The 14,042-nt window shown below is 54.6% G+C and overlaps 1 protein-coding gene across 1 annotated transcript in view; it reads right to left on the bottom strand.

Moving 5' to 3' along the window:
• Positions 1–14,042, bottom strand: part of PTPRN2 (protein tyrosine phosphatase receptor type N2) — a 464,846-nt gene that overhangs the window by 29,579 nt on the left and 421,225 nt on the right. The window contains exon 16 of the mRNA XM_052638438.1: positions 8,081–8,158. Within this exon, the coding sequence (XP_052494398.1) occupies positions 8,081–8,158 (78 nt within the window). The remainder of the gene's footprint in view (positions 1–8,080; positions 8,159–14,042) is intronic.

Below are 14,042 nucleotides of genomic sequence, written 5' to 3' on the forward strand. Positions count from 1 at the left end.
TGCCAACCCAGGGGACACGGGATCAATCCCTGGTCCAGAGGACCCCACATGCCACGGGGCCACTAAGCTCGTGCGCCGCAGCTACTGAGCCTGCGCCCTGCAACGAGGGAAGTCGCCACAGTGATGAGCCTGTGCCCCACACTAGAGGGTGGTCCTTGCTCGTCACAACCAGAGAAAGCCTGAGGGAGGCAACGAAGACCCGGAGCATCCAGAAATAAAGAAGCAGATAAATAAACCTTAAAAAGAGTCTGACCTGAGCTCAAGTCAGTCCCGATGCTGATCAACTGTAGCAGGCCCCTCTGGGTGCTTTCCCACCAGCAGTGTTTGTGCCCAGGCAGGAAGGAGAACCATCTGTGTGGAAACACTTGCTCGTTCACTGGAATCCGGCGAGCGTCCTTTTGCAAAGACAGAACGGCCTGCTTCTCTGTGAGCAGAGGCGAGGCGGCTCGTGTGTGCTGCTCAAGCACTTCTACAGCGAGGCCACGCGCAAACCAAGCTGCCCGTTCACCTGAACCTCATGCAGCTGCCGCAGAGGTATCTGTCAGGCGCTCGACTGTGTGGGAAGTCGCCTGAGCCCGGGCGTGTTGTCACGGAGAAGCGCTTACCGCCCCTGGGCTGCGCTCACGTTTCACACCTAACACACACGTTGGCTTCTTGGGTAAAAGCGCCACTCAAGCTGTCATCGTTTCAAAACCAGGACCTGACGTGGGTGCATCAGATCCGCTTGTGAGAAGAAGGAGGAGAAAGAAGAAGAAAAAGTCAAAGAATGAATGAAAAAAGAATGAAAGGAAGAAGAAGGACGGATGAGGGAACTGATATCACAAATGAAAGCAGGGAGTTCCCGGCTGAGGGCTGTGAAAATCAAGGCCCAGGCTGTGCTTCCACGCGAGCCTGAGCTCTGACCCGAGTGCCTGGTGGCAGGACACACGCATAGCTGGGTGCGAGGCACACCATGCCCGGCCACACAGGGCACGGCTCCCAAATCCCTCCTTGATGTAAGATGACCTGACAGAAGCTCCCTTTTATCTGCAAAGGTTTGTGAACTCATGTGCAGAAAATTCAATCAGAGTGAATGTTTGAAGAAAAACATCCTGGAAAATCTAGGGCCTGTGGTTAAAATGCTTCTGAGGTTAAAACACGGAAACAAAAGATCAGGTTTTTCTCAAGAAACTCACTGTCCTCAATTCCTGTAGTCCTTTAATTTAATCAGATAATCCTGCTTATTTAACTTATATGCAGAGTACATCATTCGAAATGCCAGGATGGATGAAGCACAAGCTGGAATCAAGATTGCCAGGAGAAATATCGATAACCTTGGATATGCAGATGACACCACCCTTATGGCAGAAAGTGAAGAGGAGCTAAAGAGCCTCTGGATGAAAGTGAAAGAGGAGAGTGAAAAAGCTGGCTTAAAGTTCAACATTCAGAAAACGAAGATCATGGCATCTGGTCCCATCACTTCATGGAAAATAGATGGGGAAACGATGGAAACAGTGGCAGACTTTCTTCTCTTGGGCTCCAAAATCACTGCAGATGGTGACTGCAGCCATGAAATTAAAAGATGCTTGCTCCTTGGAAGAAAAGCTATGACCAACCTGGACAGCATATTCAAAAGCAGAGACACTACTTTGCTGACAAAAGTCTGTATAGCTATGGTTTTGTGTATGGATGTGAGACCTGGACCACAAAGAAGGTTGGGACCCAAAGAATGGATGCTTTCAAGCTGTGTTGCTGGAGAAGACTCTTGAGAGTCCCTTGGACTACAAGAAGATCCAACCAGTCAATCCTAAAGGAAATCAGTCCTGAATATTCATCGGACGGACTGAGGTTAAAGCTGAAGCTCCAATACTTTGGCCACCTGATGCAAAGAGCTGACTAATTGGAAAAGACCCTGATGCTGGGACAGACTGAAGGCAGAAGGAGACGACAGAGGATGAGATGGTTGGATGGCATCACTGACTCGATGGACATGAGTTTGAACAAACCCTGGGAGATGGTGAAGGACAGGGAAGCCTGGCATGCTGTAGTCCATGGGGTTGCAAAGAGCGGACATGACTGAGCAACTGGACAGCCAATTAGATAATGTGCTCTAGAATCAATCAGTCTGTAAGTTAACAGGGCCCCTGAGTCCATTGCTCCACCCACAGCCTCTTAATATTCCAGAACCGGTACCTCTGCAAGCTCCTCTCCCATCACTCGTTGCCCAGGGCTTGTGCAGGATGAACAGAGGAAGTGACTGTGTGGGCATCATGTGGGACAGGGACTGGGGACCTCCTCCTACTCTGTGTCCCGCCTCGTAGGACCACCAGAAGCCACGAGCCCCGATGTGTCGTGGTCTCTGAGCCAGTGGGTATGATTTGACCGGGCGTCCTGCAGACTGGGGGGTGCTGGGTGTCTGCAAGGACCACCTCTGGCTGCTCCAGGCTTGGCTCCTGGGGGCTTGGTGGTACTCGCTATAAAGGGGTCACCCTTAGCTGACCTGCCAGAGGTGGGGGCAAGGGCTGCCGCCTCTCGGCTCCCTGTCTGCTGGACCCGCCACTGCCCGGGTGCAGCGGTCAGCCATGGAGCTCATCACTGCCGTGCTCATCAGAAGCTCCTGAAGGAGAACGCTTAGGCTCTTGGGACCTCCCACAGCCCTCCACTCGGGTCTCTCCTTGTCCATCCTAAGAGCAGTAACTGAGTGCTGAGGAGCTTAAGTTCTTCAGTTAAACCAAGCCCCACTGCTTGGAAAAGAAAGTACATTGCCCCAGTGAAGACTTCTAGTAGAATATGCTTGCAGAAAGTGGGAAACAGAAAGCAATAGGTGGACTTTTTCTTGGTAAAATGTTAACAAGTGTTTGTACTAATTGGGCACCAGCTGAATTCCAGCTGCCTTCAGCGCCTGTACCTGGGGGTCGAGGCCCAGCTCCCCAGCCTCTGATTGCATCATCTGAAAGTCACCAAAAAGCCTGCCAAGCAGGGAGGGCAAGGCTGGAAATCCTAGAGTGTCTTCCCTGCCCCTCAGCTCCCGGTGAGCAGAGCCGGCCACCAGTCCCAGCCCCGAGAGGCACCGGGCTGAGCTCGGGCACCGCTCGGCCGGCGGCAGGGTCCACATGCGTGGACAGTGCTCATGCGCCTGAACCAGCTGACCACACTGTGGTCCGAAAATACAGGGGGGACGGCAGACAGGGCTCCTTGGACGGTGGCGAGGGGGCTGGCGGACTGGGGGCCGGAGCAGCTCTAGGACGGGTGGGTGATGCCGGACCGGGCGGCTCAGTGCCGGCAGCCTGTGCCCAGGACTCGTCCTCCCTGCTCACAGCCCCAAGGCGCTGTTCTCTGAGAAAGCTGCCCCCAGGCTCCCAGTTACCCTGTGCTCATGTGTGAGCCTGGCCCCCGGCAGGTGGCAGGCCTGCCCTTCTCCCCGTGTGGAAACCACAGCCCCCCGAGAAGTCCTCACCCCGATCTAGCCTGGCTCTAGCCTTGCACACGTGCACAGCTGGAGGGTGTGGTACACGCCCTCTGTGCCTGGAGAGGACGCACCCTGAGGTCCTCATAGCAGGGGCTGGCCCTGAGCACAGTGTCCCCACCGCCGATGGCCTCTCTCTCCTCTACAGGGACTCACATGCCCACTCACTGCCCCCTCACTTCACAGCCTGTGGGGCAGGAAGAAGCACTGTGGACCACAGGGTGGGGTCTGATCATGGGGTCAAGTCTGATCACAGGGGTCGGGTCTGATTTCGGGGGTGGGGTCTGACCTTGGGGATTGGCTTTGATCACGGGGGTCAGGCCTGATCACGGGGGTCGGGTCTGATAACGGGGGTCGGGTCTGATCATGGGGTCGGGTCTGACACCTGGGCAGCTGCTGTGGGGGTCGGGCGGGCCGTGTGGGGCCCTGGGCCTCAGTGCTCTGCTGCATCGGGATCCTGACTTTCTTTTATTCTAGTAAAGTATACGTAACGTAAAAACACCGTCTTGATGGGCTTTGAGTATATAGTTCAAGAGCACTCAGGACATCCACCACCACTGCCCCTAGAGCCCTCCCACCTCCCCAGACTGAGACTCTGTGCCATCAAACACCAACTCCCTGACCCCCCGACCACTAGCTACCTCCCGTCTTGCAGGAATGCCTTTGGGGATCACGCACTCGTGATAGCTTCATCCCAGGTCATCAGGTGAGGTCACATCCCCCTGTGCCTGCCCAGGGTGAGGCATACAGTAAGTGCTCAATAACTGTTGCCTCCCATTCATGGACTTGGATGCTGGCTGACTTCTCTCAGAGCAGGCACTTCAGGCCCAGGAATACCCGGGCTGTCCTCACAGATCAGAACACATTTCTACAGGAAGGTTGTGGGTCTTATGTGCATTTGGTTTTGGAATCAAATTCTTAGAACGTGAGGTGTGAATTCAGAGAAAGCTTTCTAGTGGCTGGAGGGCGAGTGGCGCTGCGTCCTGGCAGAGCCTGAGGGGGTGCAGGGTCAGGAGGGAAGGGCCTGGCTGGGGCGGGAGACCCCGCCTTGAGGTGACTGCAGTGTGGGCTGCCGCTGGGTCACACCCACAATGTAATGTTCTGGAAGCGCCACGCTTGTGTGAAGACAGAGCCTCCCCCAGCCCCTCCTCTGGGTGTCGCCCCTCATCCTGGGCCTGCGGCGCCCACCTCGTGTGCCCCCTGCTGACGGCCCCGGGCGTCTCTGCTTTGCCGGCGTCCTCTGCCCGCCCGCCCCCGCTGCCGTCTGGGGCTCCGTGTCTGTTTTCCTCCTTGGCATCCTATTGGGTGGAATAATGTCCCCCAGATCCACGTCCACGGAGCCTGTGAACGCGGCCTCATTTGGAAGCAGGTGGAGGAACACCCCACTGTGTTCCCCTCCCGGCCTGGGCTCTGCGCTGCCCACACCACCCACGCAGCAGGGCCTCTCCTGCAGGACCTCTCACCGTGGACCAGGGCCTCTCACCGGAGACAAACCCCGTGAGATCCTCCGGGGAAGGGCTCAGGGCAGCACCCCAGAGCTCAAATGAAAGGAAGATGCTTCAATATTTTCTGTTATGGGTGCTGAGTTCCTGTGTCCAACCCTGTCAAAGGCCATGTGTGCCGTGCTTAGTTGCTCAGTCATGTCCAGCAATTTGCAACGCATTGGACTATAGCCCACCCAGCTCCTCTGTCCCTGGGACTCTCCAGGCAAGAATCCTGGAGTGAGTGCTATTTCCTTCTCCAGGGGATCTTCCCGACCACAGATCAAACCACGTCTCCTGTGTCTTGTGCACTGCAGGCAGGTTCTTTACCTGCTGAACTACTGCTGCTGCTGCTGCTGCTGAGTCGCTTCAGTCGTGTCCGACTCTGTGCGACCCCACAGATGGCGGCCCACCAGGCTCCCCCGTCCCTGGGATTCTCCAGGCAAGAACACTGGAGTGGGTTGCCATTTCCTTCTCCGATGCATGAAAGTGAAAAGTGAAAGTGAAGTTGCTCAGTCATGTCTGACTCCTGGCAACCCCATGGACTGCAGCCTACCAGGCCCCTCCGTCCCTGGGATTCTCCAGGCAGGAGTGCTGGAGTGGGGTGCCAGTGTCTTCTCCGCTGAATTATTGGGGAAGGCATAAATCCAGACATGAACTCACTCAGAACGTATTGTCTTTCCAACAGAAAACTTCTTATGCTTCAAAGCAGGTTTTATTCTTAAAGGAACTTCCATTTCACCATGGTTTTTGAGAGGCTCTGTCTTCTGCAAGAAATTTAAAGGCAGGCGTTCTTCTCCACGCACTTTCTGTAGAGCCCAAGGCAGTGAAGGGAACCTGGAATTTCGAGCCTGTGGCCTTGGGTGGTTAATCAGGAGCCATGCTTGCTGGATGCCATCTCTAGAACAAACACTCTGGAGCCCAGTCCAGCCCGTGTGGCTGTGCCAAGGGGCAGGTGCTAAGACACCCCCTGTCCGAGGCCAGCACCTCTCCGTTGTGTTCTCCCTGCAACTGGACCCGGAGGCTTGGTGTGGAGACCGTGCCTCTGGCTCAAGGGCACTGTGGGGACACAGTCAGGGACGTCCTTTTGCTGCAGGGTGTCTCGGGAGCTGTGATGAGCTGACGGGCCTGCGACGGCCTGGGACAGCGGCCTAGTGGCCAGTGTCCACTGCCGCCTCGAGGGACCCAGCGTTTCCCGGAGGTTTGGTAAGTGCTGACTGGGGTGTCTCTCACAGTGTCTTGCACTGCATCTCACTCGAATAGTTTTCTCCCGTCGCAGCTTTCAGAGATGTTTCCTTTCCATTTCAAGAATGCTCCTTAATATCAGACCTCCATAAAAGCTCTAGGACATCCCATGGTTTACAAATGCTGGCACAATGAATGGCCCCCAACAATGGCAACTGCTCAGAACAAGCAGCAAGAAAAGTATACCATTGGCCCCATGTGCCAACCACGTGAACCAGGGCAGAGGACGAACTGCGAGTCTCGTAGAACGCAAAGTCTAGGGGTCAAAATATACAAACCCCACCACAGGGCCTGCCCCAGGGTAGGTGGTCCATGGATGTAAGCGATGACTGTGTGAATGTCGACACGATCTTAGGAACTTGTGCTTCTGTTGGCAAGAGAAGCTTTGCCTACAGGCAGTTGCGACCGGGGCCTGAAGCTGGTAGAAGTGAAACCACCCTTCTGAGGCACTCCTGCACAAACGTGCTGGGATGGCGGGCTGAGGCCGACTGGGAGACGCCGTGACCGTGCAGTTCCGCTGGTCCCTTGTTCTGCCACACGACTCGGGGCTTTCTGTGTTCTTTCTGTCTGAGCACAGAGCCTGGGGGGCAGCAGGAAGGTGACCGAGCACACCCTCCATGGAATTCCAGCAGCGCTCCGCAGGCAGGCTAGGATGGGTGGGCTCATGGCTCAGGGGGACAGCTCTGCGTGGGGTGGGGAGGCCCCTCGGGTCCAGGCCGGAGCCGGCCGCCTGGTCCTCCCGGGGTGCATGACCTCTCAGGAGGTGTGACGAGGAGACTCAGCCCTCGGGGCACAGGAAGCGGGGAATGTGGGCTCTGCCAACTTCAGCAGGTCCCTCTGGGTTAGAGGTGGCGTGGCCACCGGACTCCGACAGGCTGGCCCTGTGGCCCTCACGCTGCTCCCGCCCATCACCTGCCGACCCAGAGGCCACGCCTCCCTCATCTCGTTCTCAGGGTGCACTCTGCCAGTCCTAGGACGCCCATGGGCCTGACTCACAGTAGGGCCCTGTTTCAACCGTCAGGCAGTGGCGGGACCCCGTGTGCCCCCAAAGCTCTGCCGCCTGCTGGACGGTGGGCAGGGAGACCGGGTTGCGGAGGCGAGGCCCCACTGGCCCCTGGCTCTCCTCTCACTGGCCAGTGTCCCCAGTGCCCGAGCCTGATCCTAGCATGCAGTATTTGCTGGATGAAAAGAGACCAGCCTGGCTTCTCAAATGCATTACTACAGAGAATCCACAAGGAGAGAGACTATAATCTGAGCACCATTTTCTAGCCTTCATAAGATTAAAACCATCGATACGAGACACATCTGACGAAAATGCAATAATTTGCGCATGCGTCATTCCATTATATTTCATAAGATAAAGTGACTGGAGCAGCTTAACAAGTAAGAGTCTTTAAAGACTTAATATCTCAAAGGGAAGTTTTCATACTCAAGCTTTTGAAAAGAAGGTTGATCATAAAAAATATGAATGAGCTCATATAAATTCTGAAACCAAGGAACGTGGGATGAGCACCTGTAAACAAATCGGGGTTGGCTTAATTGAATCCAAGGCAATGCTGCTGCTGCTGCTGCTGCTAAGTCACTTCAGTCGTGTCCGACTCTGTGTGATCCCATAGACGGCAGCCCACCAGGCTCCCCCGTCCCTGGGATTCTCCAGGCAAGAACACTGGAGTGGGTTGCCATTTCCTTCTCCAATGCATGGAAGTGAAAAGTGAAAGTGAAGTTGCTCAGTCGTGTCCGACTCTTCGCGACCCCATGGACTGCAGCCTACCAGGCTCCTCCATCCACGGGATTCTCCAGGCAAGAGTATTGGAGTGGGGTGCCATTGCCTTCTCTGTCCAAGGCATTACTCATGATCAATTTATTAAGCCGTTAGACTCAGAACAAAATTTAATTTAAAAAGAGTCACCTGCCAGAAGTCAGCCACAGTCGAGGGCAGGGGTCCTTGGGTGGCGATGTACGCGGGCTTCCTGGGGTCGTGGTCCATCTGCGGAGACAAGAGCACAGGAGGAAGATGAACTCGGGAAAGGCAGGGCTGGGGAGACCCGGGGCCCTGAGTCCTGCGCTGACAGCCCCCAGGCCCGACACACACCACCTCTGTGGAGGCCGGAAACCCCCTGGCCCCTGCCAGACCTCTCCTGACCTAACAACCCCCAGGATTCTAGAGGGGCCTGGGGGCCAGTGCCTGGAGTTTAGCGGGGCCTGGGGGCTGGTGGCTGGAGTTTAGGGGGGCCTGGGGGCCAGTGCCTGGAGTTTAGCGGGGCCTGGGGGCTGGTGCCTGGAGTTTAGGGGGGCCTAGGGACCTGGTGCCTGGAGTTTAGGGGGGCCTGGGGGCCAGCACCTGGAGTTTAGGGGGGCCTAGGGGCTGGGGCCTGAATTTTAGGGGGGCTTGGGGGCCTGGTGCCTGGAGTTTAGGGGGGCCTAGGGGCTGGGGCCTGAATTTTAGGAGGGCCTAGGGACCTGGTGCCTGGAGTTTAGGTGGGGCCTGGGGACTGGGGCCTGGGGGCTGGTGCCTGGAGTTTAGGGGGGCCTGGTGCCTGGAGTTTACGGGGGCCTGATGTCTGGAGTTTAGGGGGGCCTGGGGACCCTCTGCCTGGAGCCTGGTGATGGGGCTGAACGTGCTTCTGACACGGTAACTGAGCCGCATCAGTAGAGCGGAGGCCAGCCAGAGACCGGACGCCAGGGCATCAGCCAGGTAGGGGCCACATGAAGTGGGGCCGAGGGGAGGCAGGGAAGGCACCCAGGTCACCCACGTGGCGATAAGCCCACGATGACTGTGACTGCGGAGGTGTTCCACTGGCGTGCGCGGCCTCCATAGGCACCACTGCCACACACAGGGCTCAAAAGTGATGCGGCCGAGGCTGTCACTGCGGGCACTGGGCTGGGCAGAGGGCGGGCATCGCTTGGACCTGGAGGGGCCCAGCATCAGTGCCCCCTGCCTCTCAGGGTGAGGCAGAGCCCCCCCCCTCCCCCCCCCCCCCCCCGCCGTGCTGTGCTGCTCTGCGCCCCGAAAGGGCCCAGCCGAGCCACTAGGGTCCGGGAGCCAGCCCAGCAGGCACTGGCTGGGGGCGGGCCCAGGCTTCCAGCAGCTCATTTCATATTCTCTTTCCACCTCGCCAGACAAGGACCGAAAACAAACAAACAAAGGAGAATGCAGCGGTGAGCTTCCTGGCTGTCGATCTGCCTGCTGGCTCCAAGAGAGGAAGTCTGGCTTAAAAGACCTTCATTAGAACAGTTAATTCCAAGACTAAGCAGGAAAAAAACATGAGAACAAAGCCTGGAGCAGCAAATCGGATTAAATCAGACGGTGTTCTCCCTCTCACGCTGGTGTCCCAACAGGACAAGGGAGGGGCCGGGCGAGGTGTCAGCAGGATGTCCTCCCTGCCCCGCCTTGGGGACCACAGACACACCCCCCAGAGGAGAGCAGGCGGGTCTCCGCTGGGTGTCAGGCGACCGCTCACCTATCAGACAGACAGCCTCCTTTATTCTTTCCATCCAGCACTGGTTTTTACTGTTTTGACACCAGGGTTTGATGAAAGAGTTAAAATGCTCCAAATTTAAAGGTACTTGTTAGGAACTCATTTCCCAACATGGCGAAAACAAGAAAGGTGCAACCACGCACGAGTCAACGGTGACACGTGAGGATGTCGGCTGGGAGCCCTGGGGCACCTGAAGGCCCCTCCGCGTCTGGGTCTGAGAAGGGCTCATGTCCCCTTTAACATGCATCCGGTGTCGCCTGCCCGTCAGCACTTTCAGAGCCCACGGCTGTCAGTCTGAAAGGACGCCCCCAGTGCGCCTTATAATTATGTGCACCACGAGAGCGGGAAAGAGCACAGGAGAACAGATGCAAGTCACTCCATCAGCACAGCAATGTGACGCTAGCTAAGGGGTGGGGGGGCAGGAAAAAACGCTTTCTGTGCATCTAATTTAGTGATTCGTAATTAAAACTGGAAATTCACAACAACACACAATACAGGTAAAATTACGTTACTCTTGCTGAAAGCTCCAATTAGAATGTTTCAGTGGGAACGTGCTTGGCAGAAATAAGGAGTTTTGATGTTTAAAATATGCATTTGTTGGGGGTGACAGCTATTTACAGGGACCCTGTCTCTTCCTTGCAAATAGTTCTGCATGAAAAGTATAACCCCACCTCCTTTTCAAATGTGCTTTTTTGCCCAAAGCAATTCAGAGAGCAACGCATTTTAAAATCCTTCGCATGTACAACCCAGCACATTTAGCTGCTTTCCCAGTGAGAAATATGTGATTGAAAGCAAACATCGGATCAGGGTTTCAGGAGGTAAATAAGGCCTCCTGTGGGGAGAGGTCTCCATGTAACTCCGTTGCCATCAACCCGAGCTGGAGATGGGAGGATGTGGGGTTGGGCGCAGGGGGTGCGTGGTGGCCCATGTCACTCCCCTCCCCCTTGACTATATCACGTGGCTGCCGCTCAGAAGGCAGTAAATGATCACAGCGCGGTGACCTGTGCCACCAGCTCAACAGTCGCTCGGAGGACAAGCGCCATCGCCTCATCCTGAGCACGTTCTGTGCGTGTTGCAAAGATGAGGCCTTGCTCGTACACGGCAGCCTCTGTCCAGTTTTGTGCAGCGGTGACTGAAGGAAAGTAAAGCAAGCATTGAACTGAATGGCAGAAGCCTCAGCACACTTAGGACCTGCAGGGCAGGGTGGGTGTGGTGACTGGAGGGAATCGCCAGCTTCTGGGAACACGACTCCTCACGCAGGCACACTGGCTGCCGCCCCGGCGGCTGGGTGAGGGCGTCTCCACCAGCACTCCTGGTGGGGATGAGCGTCAGCTTCCGCTGACATCAAGGCTGATCGTCCCCCTTCTTCCTCACTTCTCTGTAGCACATTTTCATCTGTATGATCGCTGTGGCCACACAAGGCGCCAGGACCGTGGGCAAAGTCAGGCTCTCTGGCTTCCATCTCACTGTCTGTAAAATGGGGTGGGAGGGGCTGGAGAAGTGGGATGTGGTCTCTACGGGTCCTATAGCTCTGAGATTCTGGGATTTTTTTTCAGAAAAAGTAGACCCCCAAAGTTTGGGTTGAGTCTCATGAAGATGCCACCTGGATAACCAACAAGGACCTACTGTGTGGCACAAGGAACTCTGCTCAGTACTCTGTAATAACCTAAATGGGAAAAGAACTTGAAAAAGAATAGAGACATTACTTTACCAACAAAGGTCCATCTAGTCAAGGCTGTGGTTTTTCTAGTAGTCATGTATGGATGAGAGAGTTGGACTCTAAAGAAAGCTGAGCACCGAAGAATTCATGCTTTTGACCTGTGGTGTGGAGAAGACTATTGAGAGTCCCTTGGACTTCAAGGAGGTCCAACCAGTCAATCCTAAGGGAAATCAGTCCTGAATATGCATTGGAAGGACTGATGCTGAAGCTGAAGCTCCAATACTTTGGCCACCTGATGCGAAGAGCTGACTCATTGGAAAAGAGCCTGATGCTGGGAAAGACTGAAGGTGGGAGGAGAAGGGGACGACAAAGGATGAGATGGTTGGATGGCATCACCAATGTAATGGACATGAGTTTGAGTAGGCTCTGGGAGCTGGTGATGGACAAGGAAGCCTGGCATGCTGCAGTCGATGGGGTTGCAAAGAGTCAGACACGACTGAGCGACTGAACTGAACTGAGATACATGTATATGCTTAACTGAATCACTTTGCCATATACCTTAAACTAAGACAGCATTATTAATCAACTATTCGCCAATATGAAAAAAAGACATAACCTGAACCAGGGTGCCTGAAGGGTATATCCCTAGAGATTTGGTTCAAGCTGTAGGAGGAGAGTTATAATAGAGTGACTAGCTCTAATCTGCATCAGAAAATGTACCAATATTTCCCTGATGTTCCAAACAAAACTCTTCTTAAAAGTTAAGCCTTCAGTATGTTAAGACCAGGGCACCCATGTCCTGAAGCCTTGAAGAGTGACTTGGGGCGAGGCTGCGGGCTGGTGTGCAGGTTAGCGCAACGTTGGTTCTGCCCCCGGACCACTTATACTTGCTTTTCATAATATGCAGAGCAAATTTCACACATGGTTTCTAAAAACTAGACCCTATCAGGCAGAGTTTTCAAGCCACTTTTCCAGATACCAAGTCTTACGGTGAGAGTTTGCTGGGAAACTAGTATAATCAGTGGGAGAGAGTGTGGCTTATGAACCTGAATTATTTTAATATTCTTACGAGTTGAGATTTAAGAAAAATAATGGATATAAACTATAATTGGGCTTCCCAAGTGGCGCCAGTGGTAAAGAACCCACCTGCCAGTGCAGGAGGCGTAAGAGATGTGGGTTTGATCCCTGGGTTAGGAAGCTCCCCTGGACGAGGGCATGGCAACCGGCTCCAGTATTCTTGCCTGGAGAATCCCACAGACAGAGCCTGCTGGGCTACAGTCCAGGGGGCCGAAAGAGTCGGACACGACTGAAGTAACTTAGCATGTACGCATGCCAACTATAATTATAAACATATGGATGTTCGCTTATAAATCTGAAAACCAAGGAATTGTCCCCCCTATTTGGACAATTTATTGTGATGTTCAGTGCGTCTGAGCAGGTATTTTCTGAGGAGTCAATTTGTACTACTTAAATTTGTTAAACGAACTGAGTTTAAAAATTAAACAATCCTCCCCCTTTATTACTAAACAGAGGAGTGAAGAGTAAGTTTAATTTCAAGCGTCACTGAGATGTTCAGACTTGCCCCTGGTGAGGAACGTGCGTGCTCTCACAACAGTGGTAACAATATCCCTAGTCCACGCCCAAAAGTGACCGAGCTCGCGCGTGGCTGACGGTTTCTCTCCCAGAACTCCCACAGACTCTGGTGACCGAGCTCGCGCGTGGCTGACGGTTTCTCTCCCAGAACTCCCACAGACTCTGGTGACCTCTGATTTCAAAGCAGAGATGGCACATTACCTAGCACTGATGGTTTCCCTGAACTTTAATGAGGACTAAGTACAAATATGACGGGTGTAATTATTGTAGTATTGTTCTGCACAGCTGGGGCTTCTTGGGCTCTAATCGTAAGCTTCTCATTCAGCTCTGCCAGGAAGCTGGTTGTCACGGGACCGTCAGTCATTTCAGGGAGAAGAGGAGTCAAGGAGTTCTTCTAATCCATACTTACACCCCAAATATGAACAGAAAGAATCGTGGGGCAAAATAAAAGGAAAATATAAAAAGACACTGAAAAGTCATGTCTCCCTCCTGGCCTCACCTTCTGACCCGTGCCCCTGCCCCATCTTTGGGCCTGGGAGGCTGTTCTAAATCTCCGCAGGAGACAGACGGGGAGGGTGTAGGAGTGGGGGGCTGGGCAGCTCAGAGAAGAGGGGCTGGTGATGTGGCCTCCAGCCCCTTAGCCTCCGCCGGTCCTAACTAGCCTCAAGTGGCCCAGACTTCTGAAAGCCAGATGCCATTCAAGGGGGAGAGTTGGGCACTCCCACACTGAACTCCCGTCTCTCAGACTTGAAGGAATGTCTCTGCCTGTTACGTGTTCATTCCAGGGAAGGAGCCGAACAGGACAAAGGCTGCTCCCCGCTTCTGCAGCCCATCACTGAGACCCGGCAGGCACAAACCCCAGCCTCATCGGAGGAGACATGGGGAAATCAATGGGGCTTTCGCTTGGCTTTTTGAATTAGAATTGATGGAAAAATACCAAACTCACCAAGAGTGTTTACTGAGAAGACTGACTGAAGGGCCCCAGTGAGGCCTCTGCACACACGGAGCCAACATTTGATGTCTACGCGGCCAGAAGCGAAGGCGCGACTCCTTAAATATAGTCCCAGAAACACGGGCCTGGGCTTGGGCGGGTGCAGACGGGGTGCTCACTGCAGACCCCCTTCTCACAGCGCGTGGTG

Source organism: Budorcas taxicolor, chromosome 4 (genome assembly GCF_023091745.1).
Source record: "Budorcas taxicolor isolate Tak-1 chromosome 4, Takin1.1, whole genome shotgun sequence".
Taxonomy (NCBI): Eukaryota; Metazoa; Chordata; class Mammalia; order Artiodactyla; family Bovidae; genus Budorcas; species Budorcas taxicolor.